Source organism: Podarcis gaigeae (genome assembly GCF_964106915.1).
Source record: "Podarcis gaigeae genome assembly, chromosome: 16".
NCBI classification, from domain to species: domain Eukaryota; kingdom Metazoa; phylum Chordata; class Lepidosauria; order Squamata; family Lacertidae; genus Podarcis; species Podarcis gaigeae.
Window position 1 is genome coordinate 28,587,296 of NC_139693.1, and position 24,508 is coordinate 28,611,803.

The 24,508-nt window shown below is 46.1% G+C and overlaps 1 protein-coding gene across 1 annotated transcript in view; it reads right to left on the reverse strand.

Annotated features, from left to right (window-relative positions):
- SLC25A1 (solute carrier family 25 member 1) overlaps positions 1–24,508 on the reverse strand; it is a 51,081-nt gene that overhangs the window by 15,071 nt on the left and 11,502 nt on the right. The window contains exon 2 of the mRNA XM_083717603.1: positions 2,846–2,953. Coding sequence (XP_083573729.1) covers positions 2,846–2,953 — 108 coding nt within the window. The remainder of the gene's footprint in view (positions 1–2,845; positions 2,954–24,508) is intronic.

Consider the following 24,508-nt stretch of genomic DNA (forward strand, 5'->3'; position numbering starts at 1 on the left):
GCCGTTTACCTTCCCGCCGCAGCGGTACCTATTTATCTACTTGCGCTGGCATGCTTTCAAGCTGCTAGGTTGGCAGGAGCTGGGACAGAGCAATGGTAGTGGAGCCCACCCTGTGGAACGCCCGCCCATCAGTTGCCAAGGAAATAAACAAGTATGTGACTTTTAGAATACATCTGAAGGCAGCCCTGTTTAGGGAAGTTTTTAATGTTTGATGCTTTATCGTGTTCTTAATATTCTGTTGGGAGCTGCCCAGAGTGGCTGGGGAAACTCAGCCAGATGGGCAGAGTATAAATAATCAATAATCAATAATAATAATATTATTAATAACAACAACAACACCACCACCAACAACAACTCTGTTGCAGGGATTCGATCCGCTGACCTTCCAATCGGCAAGCCCAAGAGGCTCAGTGGTTTAGACCACAGCTAGGTGGACAAAGTGAGGACGCAGGTGGCGCTGTGGGTGAAACCAGAGAACCTAGGGCTCGCCGAACAGAAGGTCGGCGGTTTGAATCCCCACGACAGGGTGACCTTGTGTTGCTCAGTCCCTGCTCCTGCCAACCTAGCAGTTCAAAAGCACGTCTAAGTGCAAGTAGATAAATAGGTACCGCTCCAGCGGGAAGGTAAACAGCATTTTTGTGCACTGCTCTGGTTCGCCAGAAGCGACTTAGTCATGCTGGCCACATGACCCGGAAGCTGTACGCCAGCTCCCTTGGCCAATAAAGCAAGATGAGCGCCACAACCCCAGAGTCAGCCACGACTGGACCTAATGGTCGGGGTCCCCTTACCTTTACCTAGGTGAACAAAGAGTCTGACCTGATATAAACCAGCTTCTACTGCTTTGGCTCACTAAGCTCTCTGCAAGGTGGTCAAGGTCGGCCCTGCGGAGAGTTTGCAAAGCAGGCCACGTCAGGCCGAAAACTCAGCAGCCTCTCCTGTGATGACCTACAAGGGGAGCCGAGTGTTTATCCTGCCAAATCAGAACTGCTCCGTATCCTTGGCTACCCTCGAGCCCTTGCTTTTAAACCATGTGTTCCTGGCTACGTCAGAGGGACAGGGAGGGAAGATGGAATATGAAGAGCAGCGGGACACCAGAACAGCACAAAAGCCCACATCAACAACCTCTTTTCTCCGTGCACGAATTTAACGTGGGCACACAGCTCTTCCCGCACGACTCTCCCTATCCTTGCCATGGCTCCGGATGCTACCAGCCCCTGTGCCGCTGCTACCTGCAGAGTGATGCCTTTGCCAAGCCGCTAAGGGGGTTCTGCAGCACAGCGTGTCTCATCGGTTGCAAATCCGGCACGCTCCAGCCAGGCTGGAATGCCGCCAACCTCCTTAGCGAGTCAGCCGGGCAAACAGGCTAGGCGATGAGTCATCGAGCCACTGCCTGCGGCACACGAGGTCCCCGGTCGCTCCTTTCCTTCTTGCTATCGTATGGTAGAACGGTCAGAGCTCAAGGCTATATTAAGCGGGGGAGTGAGGGGACATCCGTCAGGCTCAACGGAGCGGCTACATTGCACGCCACCGGTGAACGCCGCAAGGGACAGGGTAGTCCTGAAGGGCTTTGTTTCCTTAGGCTGGATAAATAAGGGAGGGGGTGGAAACCCCCCCCCACACACACACACCATGACATGAGGTGCCCAATAAGGAAATTTTGTCCATGGTATGATTATTTCCCATCTAGTCATTTTGACACTTTGGCACCGTCTTTGCAAAATGTAAACAATTCCAAAATACAGACGTGCTTTTGCAAGATTCGGTTGTACTTGAGGGTCAATTTCCAAAAAAAAATCCACTGGAAAAAAGGTTGTGTCCCTATGGATATGGCAGTATTGAGTCAGTGGCTCATGTGCTTCTGGCTTGCACTCTTTATAAAAGATTTGAGGATTAAGGTCATTACCCCTCTACTATTGTCCATGTCGGGCCCTCAACCATTGCTACGGTGTCCTTTCTTCTAGCAAAGGGACGTCCAACTCCCAAGAGACTGAGATCTACTCACAGGATAGAAAACTGGCAGTGGTTCCCTCGCTGCGAGAAGCCAAGTTACAGGGAACCAGGCAGAGGGCCTTCTTGGTAGTGGCACCTGCCCTATGGAACGCCCTCCCACCAGATGTCAAAGAGAAAAACAATTACCAGACTTTTAGAAGACATCTGAAGGCAGCCCTGTATTATTATTATTATTATTATTATTATTATTATTATTATTATGCCCCCACCCACTTGAAGGGCTGCATGAAGCTAGTACATAAAGGTAAAGGGACCCCTGACCATCAGGTCCAGTTGTGGCCAACTCTGGGGTTGCGGCGCTCATCTCGCTTTATTGGCCGAGGGAGCCGGCGTACAGCTTCCGGGTCATGTGGCCAGCATGACTAAGCCGCTTCTGGCAAACCAGAGCAGCGCACGGAAACGTCATTTACCTTCCCGCCAGAATGGTACCTATTTATCTACTTGCACTTTGACGTGCTTTTGAACTGCTAGGTTGGCAGGAGCAGGGACCGAGCAATGGGAGCTCACCTCTGTGCAGGGATTCGAACCGCTGACCTTCTGATCTGCAAACCCTAGGCTCTGTGGTTTAACCCACAGCGCCTCCCGTGTCCACCTGAAGGGCTGCATGAAGCTACTACATATCCCGGCTCAAAACCCCAATATTTAATTGTTTAAATAACCAAGTAAATAACCACACATTCATCCACCTGCAAAATGTGGCTCTTCTCCCATGGCACTTCTCTGAACAGCCTGGCCAGGGTCATGTTTCGGTTTGCTTGCAGGAATCGGTTTGGAGCAGACAACGGACAGTGAGGGATCTGGTGGGTTTCAGTCCTACTGCGTGGTGAATACTTACCAATTCCTTTGTAGCGGGGCGGGTTTGCTTTCTCATCCAGCTGAAGCTGCGTTTTCACATACTCTGTGGGGAATGTAATGCAAATCTCAATGCCGCCAGCGATGCCACCTAGGGGAAAAAATAAAGCAAAGCAAAATAAAAACAACCCCCCATTTCCAAAAGAATCGCATCAACACTCTTTTCTCCTGGGTACATCTGTCATGGAAATTCTACTCGATAAGAAGAGCCATAGGCCCATCTAGTCTGGTATCCTGTCCTCACGGTGGAAAATCAGATGTAGAAAACACTGAGAAGTTCAAACACTCCCACATTAAATGAATAAGGCAATATTGGGTTCAGCTGAATACTTCCTGAAGGTGGCAATACCTGATTTGGGATATCCCATTGGAAACTGCAAGTGAGTGATCAACATAATGGACTCCTCCTCCATAACAACAACAACAGCAGCAACAACAACAGAAATCCTGCACACAGAAATCTAGCATGTCAGGGAGGCCGCTAGGCTAGAATCCTTTTCTCAAAAGTTCTGTGAAGGAACACTCAGTCCTGTCAACCCTCACATTTATTTATTGATACAGTGGAACCTCGGTTGTTGAACATAATCCATTCTGGAAGACCATTCGAAATGTTCAACAACTGAGGTGCAATGGACGGTCAGAAAATTCAGTTGAGAAACGCACCTCGGAAACTGTTCAACTTCTGAGGCACATTCGAAAACGGAAGCAATTACTTCCGGGTTTTTCGCGTTCAAAAACAAAAATGTCTGGGTTCTGAGACGCTCAAAAACTGAGGTTCCACTGTATTTACATTTATATCCCACCGTTCCTCTTCTTCCTTATTTTATCCTCACAACAACAAGTTATGAGGTAGGTTAGGCTGAGGGCAAGTGACTGGCCTGAGGAGACTCTGTGAGCTTAAGTTTTTAGGAGACCCCTAGTTCTCTCACAGAGCTACAATTCCCAGAGTTTCCCCTGAAGAGGGATTGACTCTTATATCACTCTGGGAACCGCACTGTGGTTGGAAATAAAAAAAGAATGCCTCATTCATTTTATAGGATTCCCGTGTGCATTAATCCTCATTAGTTGCAGAACACTTAATGAGACAGATGTTGTAAGCTGCTGCCAGGCATTTTCTATCCTTTGTGATCAGTTATCACTTCAGCCGCCTCTAACCTAACCCAACCTTTCCCCTGCTCAAAAGTTCCAGCTTTCGCAAGCAAACAACAGGCAGGATTGCAAAACGCATTAGCCAAGAATCATCCTGTAGTGGCATGGAGAGAGAGAGAGAGAGAGAGAGTGATTGTCTGGAGAATGGATGGCGGCTAACAGGTTTAGGTTGAATCCTGACAAGGCAGAAGTACTGTTTTTGGGGGACAGGAGGCGGGCGGGTGTGGAGGACTCCCGATCCTGAATGGGGTAACTGTGCCCCTGAAGGACCAGGTGCGCAGCCTGGGAGTCATTCTGGACTCACAGCTGTCCATGGAGGCACAGGTCAAATCTGTGTCCAGGTCAGCTGTTTATCAGCACCATCTGGTACGCAGGCTGAGACCCTACCTACCTGTGGACTGTCTTGCCAGAGTGGTGCATGCTCTGGTTATCTCCCATTTGGACTACTGCAATGCTCTCTATGTGGGGCTACCTTTGAAGGTGACCCGGAAACTACAACTAATCCAGAATGCGGGAGCTAGACTAGTGACCGGGAGTGGCCACCAAGGCCATATAACACTGGTCCTAAAAGACCTACATTGGCTCTCAGTACGTTTTCAAGCACAATTCTGGTGCTGACCTTTAAAGCCCTAAACGGCCTCGGCCCAGTATACCTGAAGGAGTGTTTCCACCCCCATCGTTCAGCCCGGATACTGAGGTCCAGCTCCGAGGGCCTTCTGGCAGATCCCTCCTTGCAAGAAGTGAGGTTACAGGGAACCAGACAGAGGGCCTTCTCAGTAGTGGCGCCCGCCCTGTTGAACGCCCTCCCATCAGATGTCAAAGAGAAATAAACAACTATCTGACTTTTAGAAGACATCTGAAGGCAGCCCTGTTTAGGGACGCTTTTAATGTTTCCTTCTGTTGTTTCCTTCTGTTTTTAGTGTTCTGTTGGAAGCCGCCCAGAGTGGCTGGGGAAACCCAGATGGGTGGGGTATAAATAATAAATTATTATTATTATTATTTCATCCAAGACTGGCCCAGTGAGCTCCGTGGCCGCGTGGGGATTTGAACCCGGCTCTTTTGCCACCCCCAGTGCAAAGCTCTGACTGCTAGACCCCACTGGCTCTCAGCAGCAAGAAAACAGCTCTCCTCATAACTTTTAGCACAGTCATGCTCCAAAAATCAGGCGCGTCCGGCAGCCTATGCATGTGAACAGCTTTGATGTGCTATATTTTTAATCTCCAGCTGGTTGGCCCACACACAGAGACCTTCCTGAAACCGGACCTCCCTCTCTGGCTATGGAAATCCGCCTTCGCGTCCTGACCCTGTCAACTGGCCGAGTCATTCTTTCCCCTACTATCATTCACCAAGAGGAACGCACCACCCAAGCATGACTTAGCAGGAAGCATTTGCCCGTTGCCATTGGCTGGGACAGGAGCATGCCCAGTCAACGCCCAGGCCAGGAAATTAGGAGGAAACAGGATCTGCATCAGCTGAGCAGGCTTTCAGGTCTCACGATGATGACAAAGCTGTCGGCAGGCCCACAAGGGGAAAATACTCCATGCATGCTGAAAATTCACTTAAATGAGGAATTGGCCCCCGGGACTGGCTTTCGGCACTGAAAGCGTCACAGATTGTTCCTGCGCCAGACTTTGAGAGATGGCCCACACAACCGTTGAAAGATTTTTAACAGGGGAGCGTGGGTGGAAAAAATATAGATCTGCAGAGTTGGAAGGGATCATGTGGTCATCTAGTCCAACCCCCTGCAATGCAGGAATCTTTTGCCCAATGTGGATCTGGCCTAGGATACCTATTGGCTTCACCTAAGCTCAAATCCCCCCGGTCTAATATCCCCAGTGCTGCAAGATTGTCACAAGAGCGCCTGGATTAAAACTGTCTATCAAAAACTTCACTCTTGTGGTTTATCATCACAACAGCTACTCACTTTGGGTTTTAGTAAAGCAAACGGTCTAATTTGTCAGCGCCTAAATGATAACGAGCGTCAGAACAACTTGGCCACAATAAGGAAATTTTGCCCATGGTATGACTATTTTCCACCTTCCCATTTCGACTCTCTGCCACCCTCTCTGCATCACCTAGCAATTCCAAAATATAAACGCGCTTTTACTCTCTCGAGATTGAATGTATTGCCCTCGGCTGTACTTGAGGGACGATTCCAACAGATTCCGCACGAAAAACGCTTATGTCCCTGTGGAGATGGCAGTGCCAAATTGGTGGCACATGCCCTGCTGGCTTGCACTCTTTATAAAGATTTGAGGAATGAGGCTATCGCCCCTCTTCTATTGTCCATTCTGGGTCGCCCAGCCACTGCCAGTGTCCTTTCTCTTGGCAGATCAAGATGAGCAGGTGACAGCAAAGGTTGCAAGGTTTTTAGCAGGGGCAATCAGAATAAGATCCACTACTTGACTATTGATTCAAAACCCTAAAATGTATTTTATATAATTGACTTTTTATTTCTATTCTTTGTATATTGTACAGTTGTTTTATTGCTATGGCTGACGCAAATAAAGATTATTTCATTCCTCATTCCTTTGCCCAATGTGAGTCTCGAATCCAATACCCTGAGATTCCGTGTCTCACGCTCTTCCAGCTGATCTATCCCAGAAATGGTCCGTTTACAGAAATGAGAATTTCAGGTCGCTAAGGATGGCAGAAAGAGGCCCCCATCTGAATATTCAAAGCAGCATCATATCACTTCAAACAGCCACAATAATCCTGGGAACCGTAGAGTTTTGTCCTGGGTGCTAAAAGTTGTTGAGAGATCACCCAACCAGTCCCAATACGGAGCTACAATTTCCACAGAAATGGTAACCATGCTGTAAATTTCAGCTCTGCACTCTGAACAGACTACATTTCCCAGAATCCTGGCGCAGGCATGGAAACGCAAGCGAGATTGCTTTTAATTTATTTACAATATTTGTACACTGCTTAATGCGTGAAATCCCTAAGCTGTTTACACAAAACACAACACCATCATTTAAAAAATGGAAAAGGAGGGGTGAGCCCATTGCGCCCCAGGACACTTTTTATTATTTATGAATCACCTAATTAAAAGAACTATTATTACGTTAATTTATATATACAGTGGTACCTCAGGTTACATACGCTTCAGGTTACAGACTCCGCTAACCCAGAAATAGTGCTTCAAGTTAAGAACTTTGCTTCAGGATAAGAAAAGAAATCGTGCTCCGGTGGTGGCACAGCAGCAGCAGGAGGCCCCATTAGCTAAAGTGGTGCTTCAGGTTAAGAACAGTTTCAGGTTAAGAACGGACCTCCGGAACGAATTAAGTACTTAACCCGAGGTACCACTGTATATATATATTGATTCATAATTGAAAGAAATCTCTGAACGACACCCAAAAAATATCGCAGAACCAAGTCAAATGCAAAAAAGAAAAAGGAAAATTGCAGGAGCAATTTGTGATAACAATATTTAATTTTTCAAAAGTCTTTAAACTGGGCAGCACTCTAAAAGGGCGATGGTCCCCTGTGAATTAGGCCAGCTAGCTGCCCTAACCTTAAATCTCTGCTGAATGGAACGTGTTGTTGTTGTTTAAAGCAATAAGATTTCAAGCCGCCTCTCACTAGAGAGGTTTTCTACAGGGCAGGGACTGAATCAAGTCTATTTGAATGCTTGTTTCTGGCTGCTTATCCTGTTACCTGATAAACTAGTTCTGAATGCACTCAGAATAAAACAGCAGCCATTCCTCCTCCAGATTCTTCTCACGCCCCCAAAGCCTGGGAGCTCTGTCATCTCCTTGACCTGGTCTAGCAAAAGATTATGCCTGCTTTCAAAAGGGTCTTCCATTCTTTAAAAGGCAACAGGGTTCCAAAGTGAGGCCTCTATTATTTTTGGGTTGGGGGGGAAACCCCCCGCACTGATCCAACTTGGCCCTTTTTCCCGCCGTCTGACGGAGGGAAATATAAAAGGCTGGCCTTTGGGAGTTTGCCAGCTCAGTTACTTCTCACACCAAGATTCTTCAAACCCTCCAATACGGTGTTAGAAACCCAGATATATAAAGCTTATTGGTCAAATGGCACCTTAAACCTAGGTTATGGTCGCCACAACAGAATGGTCTAGCCACCCTTTTATTTATTTATTTTTTTGCAATGAAATTTATAATTATAATTAATTATATTTATGATTATAATTTTTCCTTTCATTTCTAGACTGCTTTATATTTTAAAGGGGGGGGGAATGTCAAAAAAGGTTGCAGCACATTAAAACACATTACTGTATTCCTGTATTTTCCCCAGTTTTTAACATTCTGTTGGGAGCTGCCCAGAGTGGCTGGGGAAGCCCAGCCAAATGGGTGGGGTATAAATAAAAAAATAAAAAAATAAATATTTATTTTATTTTATTTTATTTTTTTATTTTTTATTTATTTATTTATTTATTTATTTATTTATTTATTTATTTATTTATTATAACAACCAACATAACAACCCAAAATAAAACGAATTCAGGCTTCGAGGAAAATATTTCAGATCCTACTCTAAGTGACGTTTTTGCTTTCCACATATTTATCTGCCTACCTTATCCAGCTGCCCCATAGCAGAAGTATTCTGGGAAGGCAGTGTGGCGTAGTGGTTAGAGTGTCAGATTAGGACCTGGGAGCTGAGGGTTCAAATCCCCACTCGGTCATGAAGTTCACTGGGTGAACCTTGGAGTCAGTCACAGCCTCCTGGCCTAATTCACAGGGTCGTTGTAGAGATTAACTGAGATGTGAGGTGAGGAACCATGGGCTCCTTGCCGAAAAAGATGGGCTGTAGATGCAATAAATTAGCTTTTCTGCTTAAAGCTGGAGGGGCCAGTCAGATAGAGATGTCAATCACCAACCCAGCATCCAGAGATACCCACATGGTCACAACTGGACCCACGTCTCTCTCTTTTAATCTTTCTTCTATCTCTCTTTTTTCTCTTTCTTTCCCTCTGGATCTATATATATATTATATAGGTTTGTGTTTTAATCTGGACAACAAAAATATATTTGATAATAATCTTTGTAGCGATGTATGGAAGTGAGAGCTGGACCATAAAGAAGGCTGATCACCGAAGAATTGATGCTTTTGAATGATGGCGCTGGAGGAGACTCTTGAGAGTCCCATGTACTGCAAGAAGATCAAACCTCTCCATTCTGAAGGAAATCAGCCCTGAGTGCTCACTGGAAGGACAGATCGTGAAGCTGAGACTCCAATACTTTGGCCACCTCATGAGAAGAGAAGACTCCCTGGAAAAGACCCTGATGTTGGGAAAGATGGAGGGCACAAGGAGAAGGGGACGACAGAGGACGAGATGGTTGGATAGGCAGTGGAATACAGGAGTGCCTGGCGTGCTCTGATCCAGGGGGTCACGAAGAGTCAGACACGACTAAACAGCAACAACAACAATCTATCTTGATAAAATCTAATAAAAATTATCCTCTCCCTCCCAAAAGAACATCCCTAGTTCAAGCCTTGAAATATCCCCATCAGTTACTCTGGAGAGCTATTGCCAGTACTGAGCTGGACTTCCTCTCATGTTCCCATTTAATTTGGTCCTTTTGTATACAACCATGAGGACTAGAATCCTTCTCTAGCTCTTTTTTAAGGGGAAAGGCCACTTAACATTCTGTTCAGGCTGACACATGAGAATGCGTGTGCCCCAGGCAGACCTTAGCACTGCTTGGCTGAAACAATGGGTGGTTTTGACTTTCAAGCCGCTAAATCTTTCCCCATTGTGTTGTTGTCTTCCAGGGCTGCTGTTCAGCAACTCTCGGCTCCCCCAAGAAAGAAACCGCTGAACCTTGCCTTGCACAGAGTGGGTTGAACAAAAGGATCTTTCTTCAGCCTGACTCTTTGGGATGCAATATCCCAGGAAGCCCGAAACTCAACTATGGCAACACAGCCCAGCCTTGAGCAAATGCTTCTTGCAACAGAGCTCTATCCCGGTTCAGTAAATCTTAGTACAAATCCCAGGCTGATGAGTGCAAGTGCTCAGAATATGTGGATCCCAGGACCACAGTTCGCTCCATCTTCGACTGGCTGTGTATGCACAACCGGAGAAGTGCTTATTTATTTATTTTTATTTTTGTAACCAAAGGAGAACGTAGACACAAACAAGGTAGAAGCGTTTAAAGGTTTAAAAATCCTAGGAATATCACAATACAGTGGTACCTCGGGTTACATACGCTTCAGGTTACATACGCTTCAGGTTCAGGGCTGTCTAGGCTGCGGATAGCAGCCTGCCGCCTGGCGCGAGGGGCACCCTGAAGCAGAGCGCCCTGCGCGCCGGGCAGACATCGGCCAGCCCCACAAGCTCGGGGGACAGCAGGGAGGCGCAGCGCCGCCATCCCGCTGTTCCCCGACCTGGTTCGGTTTCCCCGACCTGGTTTTGGGGGGGAAATAAAGGGAATTTTTTTTCCTTTATTTCCCCCCCAAAAAACTAGGTGCGTCCTATGGGTCGGAGCGTCCTATGGGATGAAAAATAGAGTACCTTAATCAAATAAACGATTGAAAACCACCAGGAGTGGTGGCGGCTGTAAATCTGACAAATAAAATAACTGCAAGAAGCAGAAATCTTGTGGACTTCAAAATAAGCAAGCTTCCCCCAAAGTAGAGGGGAGGGGAGAGTTAGGCCCCCAGGTCCTCTCAGCTGAAAACCGCCTTGTTCAAATCTCAGCTGTGTAAGCAGCGAGCTTTGGGTAGGTGAAAAGCCGTTCCTTCCTTCAAGCAAGGGATTATACAGGGCTTGACATGATGCAGCTGGGCACCGTGCCCGCCACTCGGAAGACTCTTAGCGCAACTGCGGCAGGAGGAGAGGTTCTTCTGAAGTGCCAAGATTTGGCAATCGTTTTCCAGCTGGCAGAGGTGCCGTGTAAACTTGGAAACAACCAGCGCCGGGGAAGCGATTCCCATGCAGAGACTTCAGCCCCAGTATTCAAAGTCTGCCTCTGCAGTCATGAGAGCTAGCAGCATGGATTTATTTTTTAAAAGTGGTGGCCAAGAGCAACTCGCACGGAAAACGTCTCAGAGGACACCAGGATTTTCATGGAGAAGTCCGTGAAATGGCGAAATGACCGGGAAAATCAGAAATCCAGAAGAGAGGCCCCTAAGAAATGCGGCCATTGGGGTGAAATCCCCAAAAAGTATGTTACTTTTTTCTGTATGCCGCAACAACTGCGAAAATATTGCTAGCAAAGAATTGGAAGAAACAAGATTTACCAACTATGGAAGAATGGCAGATGAAGATGATGGACTATATGGAACTTGCCGAACTGACCGGGAGACTCCGAGACCAAAGAGAAGAGACAGTGGAAGAAATTTAAGGAATATTTGAAAAAATATGTTAATATTTAAATTTTAGAATAGCTTTGGAAGTGGATATAGGCTATAGGATTAGAAGTAGAAGATAGTGTGTTTTAAAATAATGTTATTTGTAAGCGATAAAATATGAAGTTAAAAAAAGATGGTTAGAAACTATGATACAGTGGTACCTCAGGTTAAGTACTTAATTCGTTCTGGAGGTCCGTTCTTAACCTGAAACTGTTCTTAACCTGAAGCACCACTTTAGCTAATGGGGCCTCCTGCTACTGCCGCGCCTTCAGAGCACAATTTCTGTTTTTATCCTGAAGCAAAGTTCTTAACCCGAGGTAATATTTCTGTGTTAGCAGAGTCTGTAACCTGAAGCGTATGTAACCCGAGGTCCCACTGTATATGTAAACTGCTAAAGATGAAGTAAAATGAAAATCAGATAGGTGGGACTTGGGGAAACCCATTTAACAATGTTTAGAAAAATAAGGATATGACAAGAATTTGTTTGTATTGTTTATTTTTCTGTTTGTGATCTTTATTTGTGTTATAAAATGAATAAAATTTTGGGGGGGAAAATAAAAGAAAGAAATCCGGCCATCAGCTTGCATTAAAAAGCCAGCCCTTCAAAGTTTACCCCAAGGGTGCTCTTAGCTTTCCCCATTAGTGGCTCCTGCAGAGAACCTTTGCCACTTGCCGAGAGACAAGTAGGTAGGTGGAAAAGAGAAGAGAGAGATCTACTGATTGGCAATTGCATAAAAGCTCTGTTATAACCTCCAGCCACCCTCCCCGCAAGCACACACACACACACACACACACACAACACAAAAGCCCTGCACTTAGCTTATAAAACTGAAAATAATAAAGTCATGCAAAGCACCAACTCTGGCTAGAGCACGCTGAAGCACAAAAGGCGCCACAAATTGTGTTCCAAAAACAGTAGAAAGATTTACCAAGACCCACAAAGCTTCCCACTGTGCATTCAACTCATATTCTAGATCATGAGTAGGCAAACTAAGGCCCGGGGGCCGGATCTGGCCCAATCGCCTTCTAAATACGGCCTGTGGACGTCTGGGAATCAGCATGTTTTTACATGAGTAGAATGGGTCCTTTTATTTAAAATGCATCTCTGGGTTATTTGTGGGGCATAGGAATTCATTCATTCCCCCCCCCAAATACAGTCCGGCCCCCCACAAGGTCTGAGGGACAGTGGACCGGCCCCCTGATGAAAAAGTTTGCTGACCCCTGTTCTAGATTCTCCCACAATTGCTCAATCAAACACATATAGGGATTAGTAGAAGCACTTGTGTGCAACTACGAAACCCATGGTGCAGCTAAGTGTGAGCAAAATATGAATGGAAGAGAACTAGAGTGCAATTAGAATCATAGAATCATAGAGTTGGAAGAGACCACAAGGGCCATCGAGTCCAACCCCCTGCCAAGCAGGAAACACCATCAGAGCACTCCTGACATATGGTTGTCAAGCCTCTGCTTAAAGACCTCCAAAGAAGGAGACTCCACCACACTCCTTGGCAGCAAATTCCACTGTCAAACAGCTCTTACTGTCAGGAAGTTCTTCCTAATGCTTAGGTGGAATCTTCTTTCTTGTAGTTTGGATCCATTGCTCCGTGTCCGCTTCTCTGGAGCAGCAGAAAACAACCTTTCTCCCTCCTCTATGTGACATCCTTTTATATATTTGAACATGGCTAACATATCACCCCTTAACCTCCTCTTCTCCAGGCTAAACATGCCCAGCTCCCTTAGCCGTTCCTCATAAGGCATCGTTTCCAGGCCTTTGACCATTTTGGTTGCCCTTCTCTGGACACGTTCCAATTTGTCAGTGTCCTTCTTGAACTGTGGTGCCCAGAACTGGACACAGTACTCCAGGTGAGGTCTGACCTAGTTGTAGAATTAGTTGTAGAATATATGTATATTGCCCGAAAGCTGGGCTAATAGAATAATGAAAACTCCAGGCAGGTTTCTCATGCAGTCTATGGTTGTCAACTAGCAAAGCAGAATCGTTAAAGATTTTTGAAAAAGGACTAATGCATTCCTATTTGGTGGGACTCCCCCCCCCCCCCCGGGTCCATTTCAGCCTGAATCCTTGCATGGCACTACACTACAATTTAAAGTGTGGCTTACAAAATACCTCTGTGGTCATTGTAACCCACAGAATCAGTGCAAGCACAGCCAATTTACATAGCTTATTCAATCACAAAGTTCAGGTTTCTTTTGTGCGAGATCAAGGTTAAGTTGGGGCAGGGTGTGTTTGGCTTCTTCTTCTTCTTCTTCTTCTTATTATTATTATTATTATTATTATTATTATTGGCTGTTGGAGAAAACAAAAGCTCTGCTAACTTCTTCACCAGCTCTAGAAATAGGTCGGAAGAATACAAAATGTGAATCTACCCAATTTGTTCTTCTCCAACGATATGCACGCCAAAAACGCAGTCATCCTTCGAAATCCAAACTCCTCCAACCAAGTCATGTGTACACAGAAATGCATAGATGCTAGATAAATGTGCAAAAAATGAATATGCACGTGAAAAGTGTGTACACAAATACATTGCATTAAAGTAAAGGTAAAGGTACCCCTGCCTGTACGGGCCAGTCTTGACAGACTCTGGGGTTGTGCGCCCATCTCACTTAAGAGGCCAGGGGCCAGCGCTGTCCGGAGACACTTCCAGGTCACGTGGCCAGCGTGACATCGCTGCTCTGGCGAGCCAGAGCTGCACACGGAAACGCCGTTTACCTTCCCGCTGGTAAGCGGTCCCTATCTATCTACTTGCACCCGGAGGTGCTTTCGAACTGCTAGGTTGGCAGGCGCTGGGACCGAGCAGCGGGAGCGCACCCCGCCGCGGGGATTCGAACCGCCGACCTTTCGATCGGCAAGCCCTAGGCACTGAGGCTTTTACCCACAGCGCCACCCGCGTCCCTCCATTGCATTAGGGGGGAACTAATTGCAAAAATGTGTTTATTGCAGTAAAAATGGCATGCAAACATTCTGAGAAATCCAAACTAAAATGCTGACAAATTCATCCATTCCTACTTATTAAGGCTTTTGGTCTTACTAGGAGAAACTGAACTTGAAGGGTCTTCATGCAAAGTAAAAACAGAAGGGAAGGAACTATGAGATTTTCTCTGGGTTCCCTGCTCCAATTTCCATTGGTGCATGGAGGTCAAAATTTACACCAACAAAGTGCAGGGTCCCAGTGGTGGTGAACCCAGGAATATAATAATTAATTTATTATTAATTATTATGATTATTAACTATTATTAATATTAATATTATTTATACCCCGCCCATCTGGCTGGGTTTCCCCAGCCACTCTTATCTAAATAGATTCTTGCAAGAGGTTGGCTAAAAGGAAGTCTCCGGTAGCTTTCAAATGAGGCTGCAAGACTTAACATAAAGTACAGTGGTACCTCTGGTTAAGTACTTAATTCGTTCCGGAGGTCTGTTCTTAACCTGAAACTGTTCTTAACCTGAAGCACCACTTTAGCTAATGGGGCCTCTCACTGCCGCCGCACGATTTCTGTTCTCATCCTGAAGCAAAGTTCTACCTCTACCTGAGGTACTATTTCTGGGTTAGTGGAGTCTGTAACCTGAAGCGTATGTAACCCGCGGTATCACTGTACAGCGTTTGGGAGTTGGGGTGGGTACAGTGGTACCTCTGGTTGCGAACGGGATCCATTCCGGAGGCCCGTTCACAACATGAAAAGAGCGCAACCCGCAGCAGCGTGGCCTTTTCAAAACACTTTCTCTCAAATGCAAATCCCCATTAATGCACGAAATGGTTAAGGGCTAAATGGTTCAACTTGAATCAGAGTCGGGTTTTAATTGCAGCGAAATCCAGGGAAAAGCGCAGGGTGGAACCTTTGTATTAGCCCTGGGGGTTTTTGTTTGTTGTTCCAGGCATAAAAATGGCTCCAGTTTCCAGCCTCCCACAGTTAGTCCTTTTAATTTTCCTCTTGGAGGCTTGAAAAGGACCTCATGCCTGTCGCTGATGAGCTGGCAGCTGTGCCGTTTCAGGCTCTTAAAAGGAGGCAAAAAACGAGAATGGAGAGCAAAATCCCAGCCATGGTTGAACACAGCCTTTCTAACCTGGTGCTCTCCAGATGTTCAGGACAACAACAGCCACCACCAGCGGATCTGTGCCCATTGAATTTTGAGGGTCAAAAATAAATCATTAAAGACATTTAGCAAATACAGTCACACCTTATGTTACGTCCGCTTCATGTTACATTCTTTCAGGTTACATCCCATGGCAACCCAGAAGTACCGGAAAGACTTACTTCCGGGTTTCGCCGCTCGCGCATGTGCAGATGGGCAAAATGACGTCACGCACATGAGCAGAAGCGACAAATCGCAACCCGCACGTGCGCAGACGCAGGTTGCGTTCCTTTCAGGTTGCGAACGGGCCTCCGGAACAGCTCCCGTTTGCAACCAGAGGTACCACTGTACAAGCTAGGTGCCCAATGGCTCCTTAAACCTGCGTTCCAGTCGCCAAAACAGAATGCCTAGTTTTGCCTAGAAAGTCGTGTTTTTCAACACGACTTTTGGGTTCCTCACATTCATTCCCATGAAATATCACAGACAGAATTCTGTTAGTGTGTGAAAGCCGGCAAGATCCAAGGGTCCCCAAACATGCACCTCCAGGGCGGTGGAAATGTCAGGCGCCATCCTGGTGCCTGGGCATCCGAGAGCCAGGTGCGAAATGCGCCTGGCGAATTTCGAATGCTGCTCGGGAAGGAAGAGGGCTCTTGATTTTGATCTTTCCCTAGGCATTTGGTTGGCCACTGTGAGAACAGGATCCTGGACTAGATGGCTCTTATATTCTCTTATATTCTTAAGGATCTTATATTCTTCAACATGATAGGATGGGAACAGGTTGTGGTAGCGACCCACAAGGAGCCAAGCAAAATCTTTCTGCCAGCTTTGAAACAAGCAAAAAAACCCAACCACCACTGATCAGCCAGGGAGGGGAAAGGGCAATTCTGGTGTCAGTGATCTCAGGCGACATTTTTCACCGCCAATGAGATATAACCGGCCGTGACCTTCAGCACAGTTTCTCCTTTGGCTCCGAGCTAAAGATTAAGCACGCACAGTCCAAACGCCACTCATCGCCTGCCCCGGAGATTGCAGAAGAGGGGATTCAAGTCCAGGACTTTTGCCCCGTTGCAAGAACCAAATCGATGGGTTCAAAGTCCTCATGGGAGGGAGAGAAACACATAGGACAGGAAAGGTTTCTGCAGTTGCACTAAGCATCACGTATCAGGGGCTATTTGAGGCAGTTGGGTCCCATAATGTTCAAAGAGGCAGTGTGGTGCAGTGGTTAGAGCGCCAGAAGAGGACCTGGGAGAGCACAGTTCAAATCCTAAGTAATTATAAAAGGTAAAGGGACCCCTGACCATTAGGTCCAGTCGTGGCCGACTCTGGGGTTGCGGCGCTCATCTCGCTTTATTGGCCGAGGGAGCCGGCGTACAGCTTCCAGGTCATGTGGCCAGCATGACTAAGCCGCTTCTGGAGAACCAGAGCAGCGCACGGAAACGCCGTTTACCTTCCCACCGGAGTGGTACCTATTTATCTACTTGCACTTTGATGTGCTTTTGAACTGCTAGGTTGGCAGGAGCAGGGACCGAGCAATGGGAGCTCACTCCGTCGTGGGGATTCGAACCGCCAACCTTCTGATCGGCAAGCCCTAGGCTCTGTGGTTTAACCCACAGCGCCACCCGCGTCCCTGTAATTATATATAATCTTTATTGCGGTCCAAAGTCCTATAAAACAATTTCAGAACAAACAAGTAATTTGCTTTCTAAAAACTACACAGAAGCAGCTTTAAAGGGAACCTGCCTCTTAATTTACCCAAGCACTCACCACTCTGAACTGTCGTTCAGACAACACACAAACACACCCAGTAAAGTCCGTGGGCTAGAAATGAGCTGCTAGCCACATGCCCCAATAATGTCTGTGTCACCGGCCAAGCCCTCAGCAACTGCACATTTGATGCGTGACCAGGTGACAACTGCAACAAAATTTACAGCACATAATAATAATAATATTAATAATAATTATTATTATTTATTTATACCCTGCCCTTCCCGGTTCAAAAACTGGGCTCAGGGCGGCTAACAACAAATTTAAAACACTTTAAAACTTTAATTATAAAAGCGGCATAAAATACATGTATAAAAACATGAATAACAATAAAATTTAAAAATCCAAAATCTTTAAAAGCAACACCCAATATATTACAAATGGCACAATGCAAACTCAAAATAAAGCCACATTTCTATTGCTAGGACTTGGGAAATGTCATCGTAACTCGTGGACTGTTTAATCCAAGCGCATAATGTTTGATACATGATGTTTCACAGATTATTTGCAGGACGTAAATTTTGTCATGCTTTGTCATGATGTCTCTGCCTCCCCTGTGGATGGAAGTTACCAGAGGGGGAGAGAGCTATTGTGTTCAAATCCTGCTTGCATTCTTCCCCAGGGATTCTGGTTGGCCACTGTAAGAACAGAACGCTGGACTCCCAGTACGTTTCCAAGCACCATTCAAAGTGTTGGTGCAGACCTTCAAAGCCCTAAACGGCCTAGGTCCAGTATATCTGAAGGAGCGTCTCCACCCCCATCGTTCTGCCCGGACACTGAGGTCCAGCACTGAGGGCCTTCTGGTGGTTCCCTCGTTGTGAGAAGCAAAGCTACAGGGAACCAGGCATAGGGCCTCCTCGGTAGTGGCACCCGCCCTGTGGAACGCCCTCCCACCAGATGTCAAAGAGAACAACAACTACCAGACTTTTAGAAGACATCTGAAGGCAGCCCTGTTTAGGGAAGCTTTTAATGTTTGATGCGTTACTGTATTTTAATATTTTGTTGGAAGCCGCCCAGAGTGGCTGGGGAAGCCCAGCCAGATGGGCGGGGTATAAATAAATTATTATTATTATTATTATTATTATTATTATTATTGGGCCACTCAGGGTCTTCGTGGTCTTAAATGGCTCATACATATACCAGGAGAGGGGAGATCTGCTCCTAAGGACTGGGCATTGTGCCAGGCAGTTCAATTTATTTTATTTTTTTAGCTGCTCTGATCACAGGCAGTTCTCTGCTCACCCTATCATTTTGTTTGTTCTGCAGATGATGGCTTTCCTTCGCCCGAGCAGAAGCTTCTCGAACAGTCAATTCAGCAGACCGAGGGAAAGCCAGAAAAACAGAGGCAAAAACCAATGTCTAGGAGGAAAAAGCAGCACAACTGGGGGCATATTTGAAGGGGACTGTAGGAAGCTGCCTTATTCTGAGTCCGGCCATTGGGTCATAGAACCATAGAGTTGAAGGGACCCTAAGGCTGACCCGGGACGCGGGTGGCGCTATGGGTTAAACCACAGAGCCTAGGACTTGCCGATCAGAAGGTCGGCGGTTCGAATCCCCGTGACGGGGTGAGCTCCCGTTGCTCAGTCCCTGCTCCTGCCAACCTAGCAGTTCGAAAGCACATTGAAGTGCAAGTAGATAAATAGGTACCGCTCCGGCGGGAAGGTAAACGGCGTTTCCGTGCGCTGCTCTGGTTCGCCAGAAGCGGCTTGGTCACATGACCCGGAAGCTGTACGCCGGCTCCCTCGGCCAATAAAGCGAGATGAGCGCCGCAACCCCAGAGTCGGCCACGACTGGACCTAATGGTCAGGGGTCCCTTTACCTTTAAGGTTGACCCAAGTCCAACTCCCCTTGCAACGCAGGAATCTCAGCTAAAGCATCCCAACTTCTGCTTGAAAACTTTCCATTAAGAGGAGACCAGGAGTCCATATCACTATCTATCAGCTCTTACTGCCAGGAAGTTCTTCCTGATATTTCATCGCAATCTCCTTTTTTGTAACTCAAATCCATCAGTCTCGATCCTACCCTCAAGAGCAAGAGAAAACAAGCTTGCTTCATCCTCCACATGACGGCCCTTGAGATATTTGAAGGTGGCTACCATATCTCCTCTCAGTCTACTCTTTTCCAGACTAAACACACCCAACTCCCTCAACTGTTCCTCATAAGGCTTGGTTTCCAGACCCTTGATATTCTTGGTCGCCCTCCTCTCCACATGTGCTAGCTTCTCAATATCCTTCTTAAATGATGTCACCCAGAGCAGGACACAGCAGTCCAGGTGTGGTCTGACCAAGGCAGAATAGAGAGGTACGATTACTTCCCTCGATTGGGACCACTATACAGTCATACCTTGGGATAAATAAGCTTCAGGATAAGTTTTTTCGGGTGGCGCCCCGCAGCGACCCGGAAGTAATGGAGCGCGTTACTTCCGGGTTTCGCCGCTCGCGCATGCGCAGACGGTCAAAATGACGTCACGTGCATGCGTGGAAGTGGCGAGATACGACCCACGCAAGCGCAGACACGCAGTCATTGTTATATAATGAAGTTCTCGCCCTGGGCCAGCAGGGGGATACTGTAGATAGTTTTCACTCAGGTCCACATATGCAAATAAGGAATTGAAAGTGACATTCAGTGATTGGATAGTTACAGAAAGTTGTTACTGTTGCATTGTAGTGGAGCTCTATATAAGCAGGCTGGCTGAACCCTTCAGCTCAGTTCTGTTCTGGCCTGTGAATAAACAAGAGCTGTTTGGAGAATCGCTGTGTCGTCTGATATGTTCACCCACAACTTAACAGTTACATCTTACGTTCTATTCAGGATACAAACGGGGCTCCAGAACAGATCCCGTTCGCATCCTGAGGTACCACTGTACTTCTATTGATGCAGCATAGGATAGCATTGGATTTTTGCTGCTGCATCACACTGTTGGCTCGTGTTATGCTTGTGGTCTTCTAAGACCCCAAAATCCTTTTCACTGGCTAGCAAAGTGTCCCCCATCTTATAATCGTGCAGCTGGCTCTTCCTGCCTAAGTGTGTAGAACCTAAAGTTGTCCCTACTGAAATTTTCCAAGTTTGGGCCCAGTTCTCCAATCTGTTCATCTATGAATCCCGATTCCGTCTTCTGCGGCATCAGCTGCCCCTCCCAGTTTGGTGCCATCTGCAAATGTGATGAGCACCCCCTCAGTTGCTTTGCCCAAGTTGTTTACAAAAGACGTTGAACAACAACAGGCCTGGGACAGAACAACAATAGAGTCGTACCTTGGTTCTCAAACTTAGTCCATGCAACTCCTGAAACCGTTTGAAAACCAAGGCGCGGCTTCCGATTGGCTGCAGGAGCTTCCTGCGCTCAAGCAATAGCCGCATCAGAAGTTTGGCTTCCAAAAAACGCTCGCAAACCAGAACACTTACTTCCAGGTTTGTGGCATTCGGGAGAAGATTTGTTCGGCAACTAAGCCGTTCGAGAACCAAGGTACGACTGTACCTGTAAAGAGAGGGCACGGCAACCATTCTTACCTTCCTAATCTCACCTGCCAGTAGTGAAGAATCCACCATCCCACCCCCACCCCTAAAAAACAGGGACTGGCCCTGATCCTATGAAATCAAGGCACCAGCACCTGCTGGTGGGAAGCAAAGAGATACTGTATTTTTTGCTCTATAAGACTCACTTTTTCCCTCCTAAAAAGTAAGGGGAAATGTGTGCGTGTCTTATGGAGAGAATGCAGGCTGCGCAGCTATCCCAGAAGCCAGAACAGTAAGAGGGATCGCTGCTTTCGCTGCGCAGCGATCCCTCTTGCTGTTCTGGCTTCTGGGATTCAGAATATTTTTTTCTTGTTTTCCTCCTCCAAAAACTAGGTGTGTCTTATGGTCTGGTGCGTCTTACAGAGCGAAAAATACGGTAAGTATAAGGACAACAGGACTTCCTCTGTTGTGGCCCTGCTGGATCCAGCCAAGGCAATGTCCAGCATCCTGTTCTCTCTTTTTTTTAAAGTAATATTTATTAAGAGTTTAAAAATTACAAAAAGAAGAAATAAAAAAGTTAAACAAAGCAAAACAATACAATACATGAAAAACAAAAAACACTACTTATCTTGACAAAACAAACAAAAAACAGAAACAATTAAAAACACATCCAATATTTCCATATCTTATCTTTCATTTACTTGTTTCAACGACCTCCTCACACCTCCCTTTTTTGTATTCTAGTTCAGTTAGCTATTTCAGCAAATCCTTTCCATCTTTCTCAATTTTTGTCCTATAATTTATCTTAACACAATCTAACCTTACTTTTTTCCCCTGTGCCCATTAACAATCTTTTTTTACTTAATTCTTTATAACATTTCTGCTAAAGCCATATAACTTCATTCCAGCATCCTTCTAACATTCGTTAATTTTACAGTGTTTCTGTAAATAGTCTTTAAATTTTTTCCAATCTTCTTCCACTGACTCTTCTCCCTGGTCTCGGATTCTGCCAGTCATTTCCGCCAGTTCCATGTAGTCCATCAACTTCATCTGCCATTCTTCCCGGGTGGGTAAATCTTGTGTCTTCCAATGCTTTGCTATAAGTATTCTTGCTGCTGTTGTAGCATACATAAAGAAAGTTCTATCCTTCTTTGGCACCAATTGGCCGACCATGCCCAGGAGAAAGGCCTCTGGTTTCTTCAGGAAGCATCCTGTTCTCACAGCAGCCAATAGGAAGTCCACAACCAGGACCTGAATGCCACAGAAACTCGCCTAACTTGTGTTTGCCAGAAACTGGCATTCAGAGATGTGCAGAGGATATAGTGCACGGCCATCTTGGCTAGAAGCCATTGATCGCCTCCCTCTCCCAAGAATTTGTCAAGTCCTCTTTTAAGGATATTGGTGGTCATCACTACGACCTCAGTTTTGTTCCAGAACCGGGTGGGTGGGGGGGAAAGCTTTTTTAACTTTTGCGTTTGTTTTCTACAAGTTGTTTCATGTTGGCTATTTGATCCTCCAATTCTGCGATTTTATCTCCGTGGTTGCAGTTTTATTGCAGTGCCGTTTCACTGCAATTTCTTTTTATAAGTTCCATTTTGCAAGCTGGCTCCAAGCAGTTTGGCTGGAGAACGGCCAGCAGGAAAAACTAAACAGGTAACTTTAAAAGAATGGAGGAGGTGAAAGAGAGAGAGAGTTGACAAGTCACGTACAGGCAGACACTTCAAAGCTGGCTGGGCTGTTGTTGTTTGTGGGCTGTCGGCCAAGCTGGAGCTTAAATTAAGCCTGCAATTTACCCCTGAACCCATTTTCAATTCCAGGACTTGGTCCTCAAGGAAGTCTGCTGGAAGTGCAACAGCAGGGATCATTCGGTGTGTAACTTAAGGGTTAATCATATTAATGCAAAAGTCAGCTAGCAAGGGGAGGGGCAATGGAGGTGTTGGTTAACAACCAAGCAGAGTGGCTTGATCCTCACTGAGCCAGTACTGCGCTCTGATTGGCTGCACAGTTCTGAGGTAGTTTTCCCTTTGTATGTTTGGTTGAATGCCTCCCTGCTATGCACAAGGCCTGAACTAAGAAAGGCAACCTTGTTGAATTTACATAGAGTACAGTGGTACCTCGGGTTAAGTACTTAATTCATTCTGGAGGTCCGTTCTTAACCTGAAACTGTTCTTAGCCTGAAGCACCACTTTAGCTAATGGGGCCTCCTGCTGCTGCCGTGCCGCCGGAGCACAATTTCTGTTCTCATCCTGAAGCAATGTTCTTAACCCAAAGTACTATTTCTGGGCTAGCGGAGTCTGTAACCTGAAGCGTATGTAACCTGAAGCATATGTAACCCGAGGTACCACTGTAGTATATTTTGGGATATGCTTGCATTTGTTGGCTTTCTTGGTGAGGGTGGTTTAACGTTAAGTGAATTGGGAAAACCTGTACTTGAAGTTTGGACGACAGACATCTTTAGATAAATGTTGTTCATATTAAAACTCAATAAAGATTACATTTACAAAAAAGAAACCTCTCACTTCCTTTCCCCTCAAATTATACGCCGTTTTTGTTCGATTTCTTCAGTAGAATGCCAACAAGACTTTTCTCCCCAGACTGCATCTGGTAATTTAAACAAATCTGCTAACAATAATAAGAATATGCACCTTTCCCACACTGCAGAGAACACATACACACCAGCTCTATGGATCATGGATGCTTCAGCTGAAATTCCTGCACTGCAGGGGCTTGGACTCCTGACCCTGAGGGTCCCTTCCAACTCTACAATTTTAATATTCTACGATTCACATCCAATGCTTCTCCCACTTTTCCCTCTGTCTACCTCCAGCATGCGGCCCCCGAAAGCTTGCCTAAAAGTGAACGAGGCCCCCAAACCGAAAACATTCCCCCAGCCCTGCTATCGATCAAGACTTTGAAATAAAAAAATGTAAGCGTGCAAGGTTGATATCCATCAAACACTTGGGAGAGTGGGGCAGAAGGAGGGGGATAACACTCCAATCTAATCAGACGCCTTTGCTATAAATCAGGCGGGAGAATTCTTCATTTGCAGCGCCGAGTCAGCTCATTGAGGCAACCTGTTCCAAGCCCCTGCCAACATCTCTCCTTTCCAGCAAGGCCTGGGGCCTGTCATTTAAGTCATTTACAGTCCAATGATAAAAGAGACTCTTACGCCCAGAACACTATGCAGGGAGGCAAGAGTGGAAAATACTGGAAAGTACGAAATGGGAGCCTTCTTCTGAGAAGAGAGTTTGCTCAGAAAACTGGACTGGTAAACATGGTGGGTCAACAATTGCAGAAGATAACACAGGGAGGGTGAAGCAACCTGTTCTGTCCCTTATTTTACAGGAACTGGCCTGTACCTCATGTGTCTCTCACATGCCCAATCTCTTTGCTATTAAGAAGGGGGGGAAATGCATTAGCAAGTATGACAAAGGGGTTTTTCTAGCATTTCAGACAAAGGATGCGAAAAAGCTCAAGGCTGCTTTTACTGATTTCGACTTGATGGCTAAAGCCCCCACCGGCCTTGAATCCTCAGAAGAACAGAACTGGATCAGTCCAAGATCTCACAGCGGCCAAGCAAATGCAAATAGGGATTCCACAAACCCCGTTTCTCGCTGGTTTTCCCAGCAACTAGCGTGATTTATTTGCAATCAGTCCTGTGCTATAAAGTGCCAGAAAACAGACAATTGGAAATTGCAGAGTTTGGAGAAAATGAAGGATAAAGTGCGAGACTGGTTACATTACGCTCAGATTAAAGAAGTTTTTAAAAATGACAGAAAGTTAGGGTTCCAGGAGGAGAAATCGTAGTTGGAAACAGAATTGCTAGAACCAAAGACTAAGGTACTATCTAGAATGTATAACTTGCTGTTAAAATGG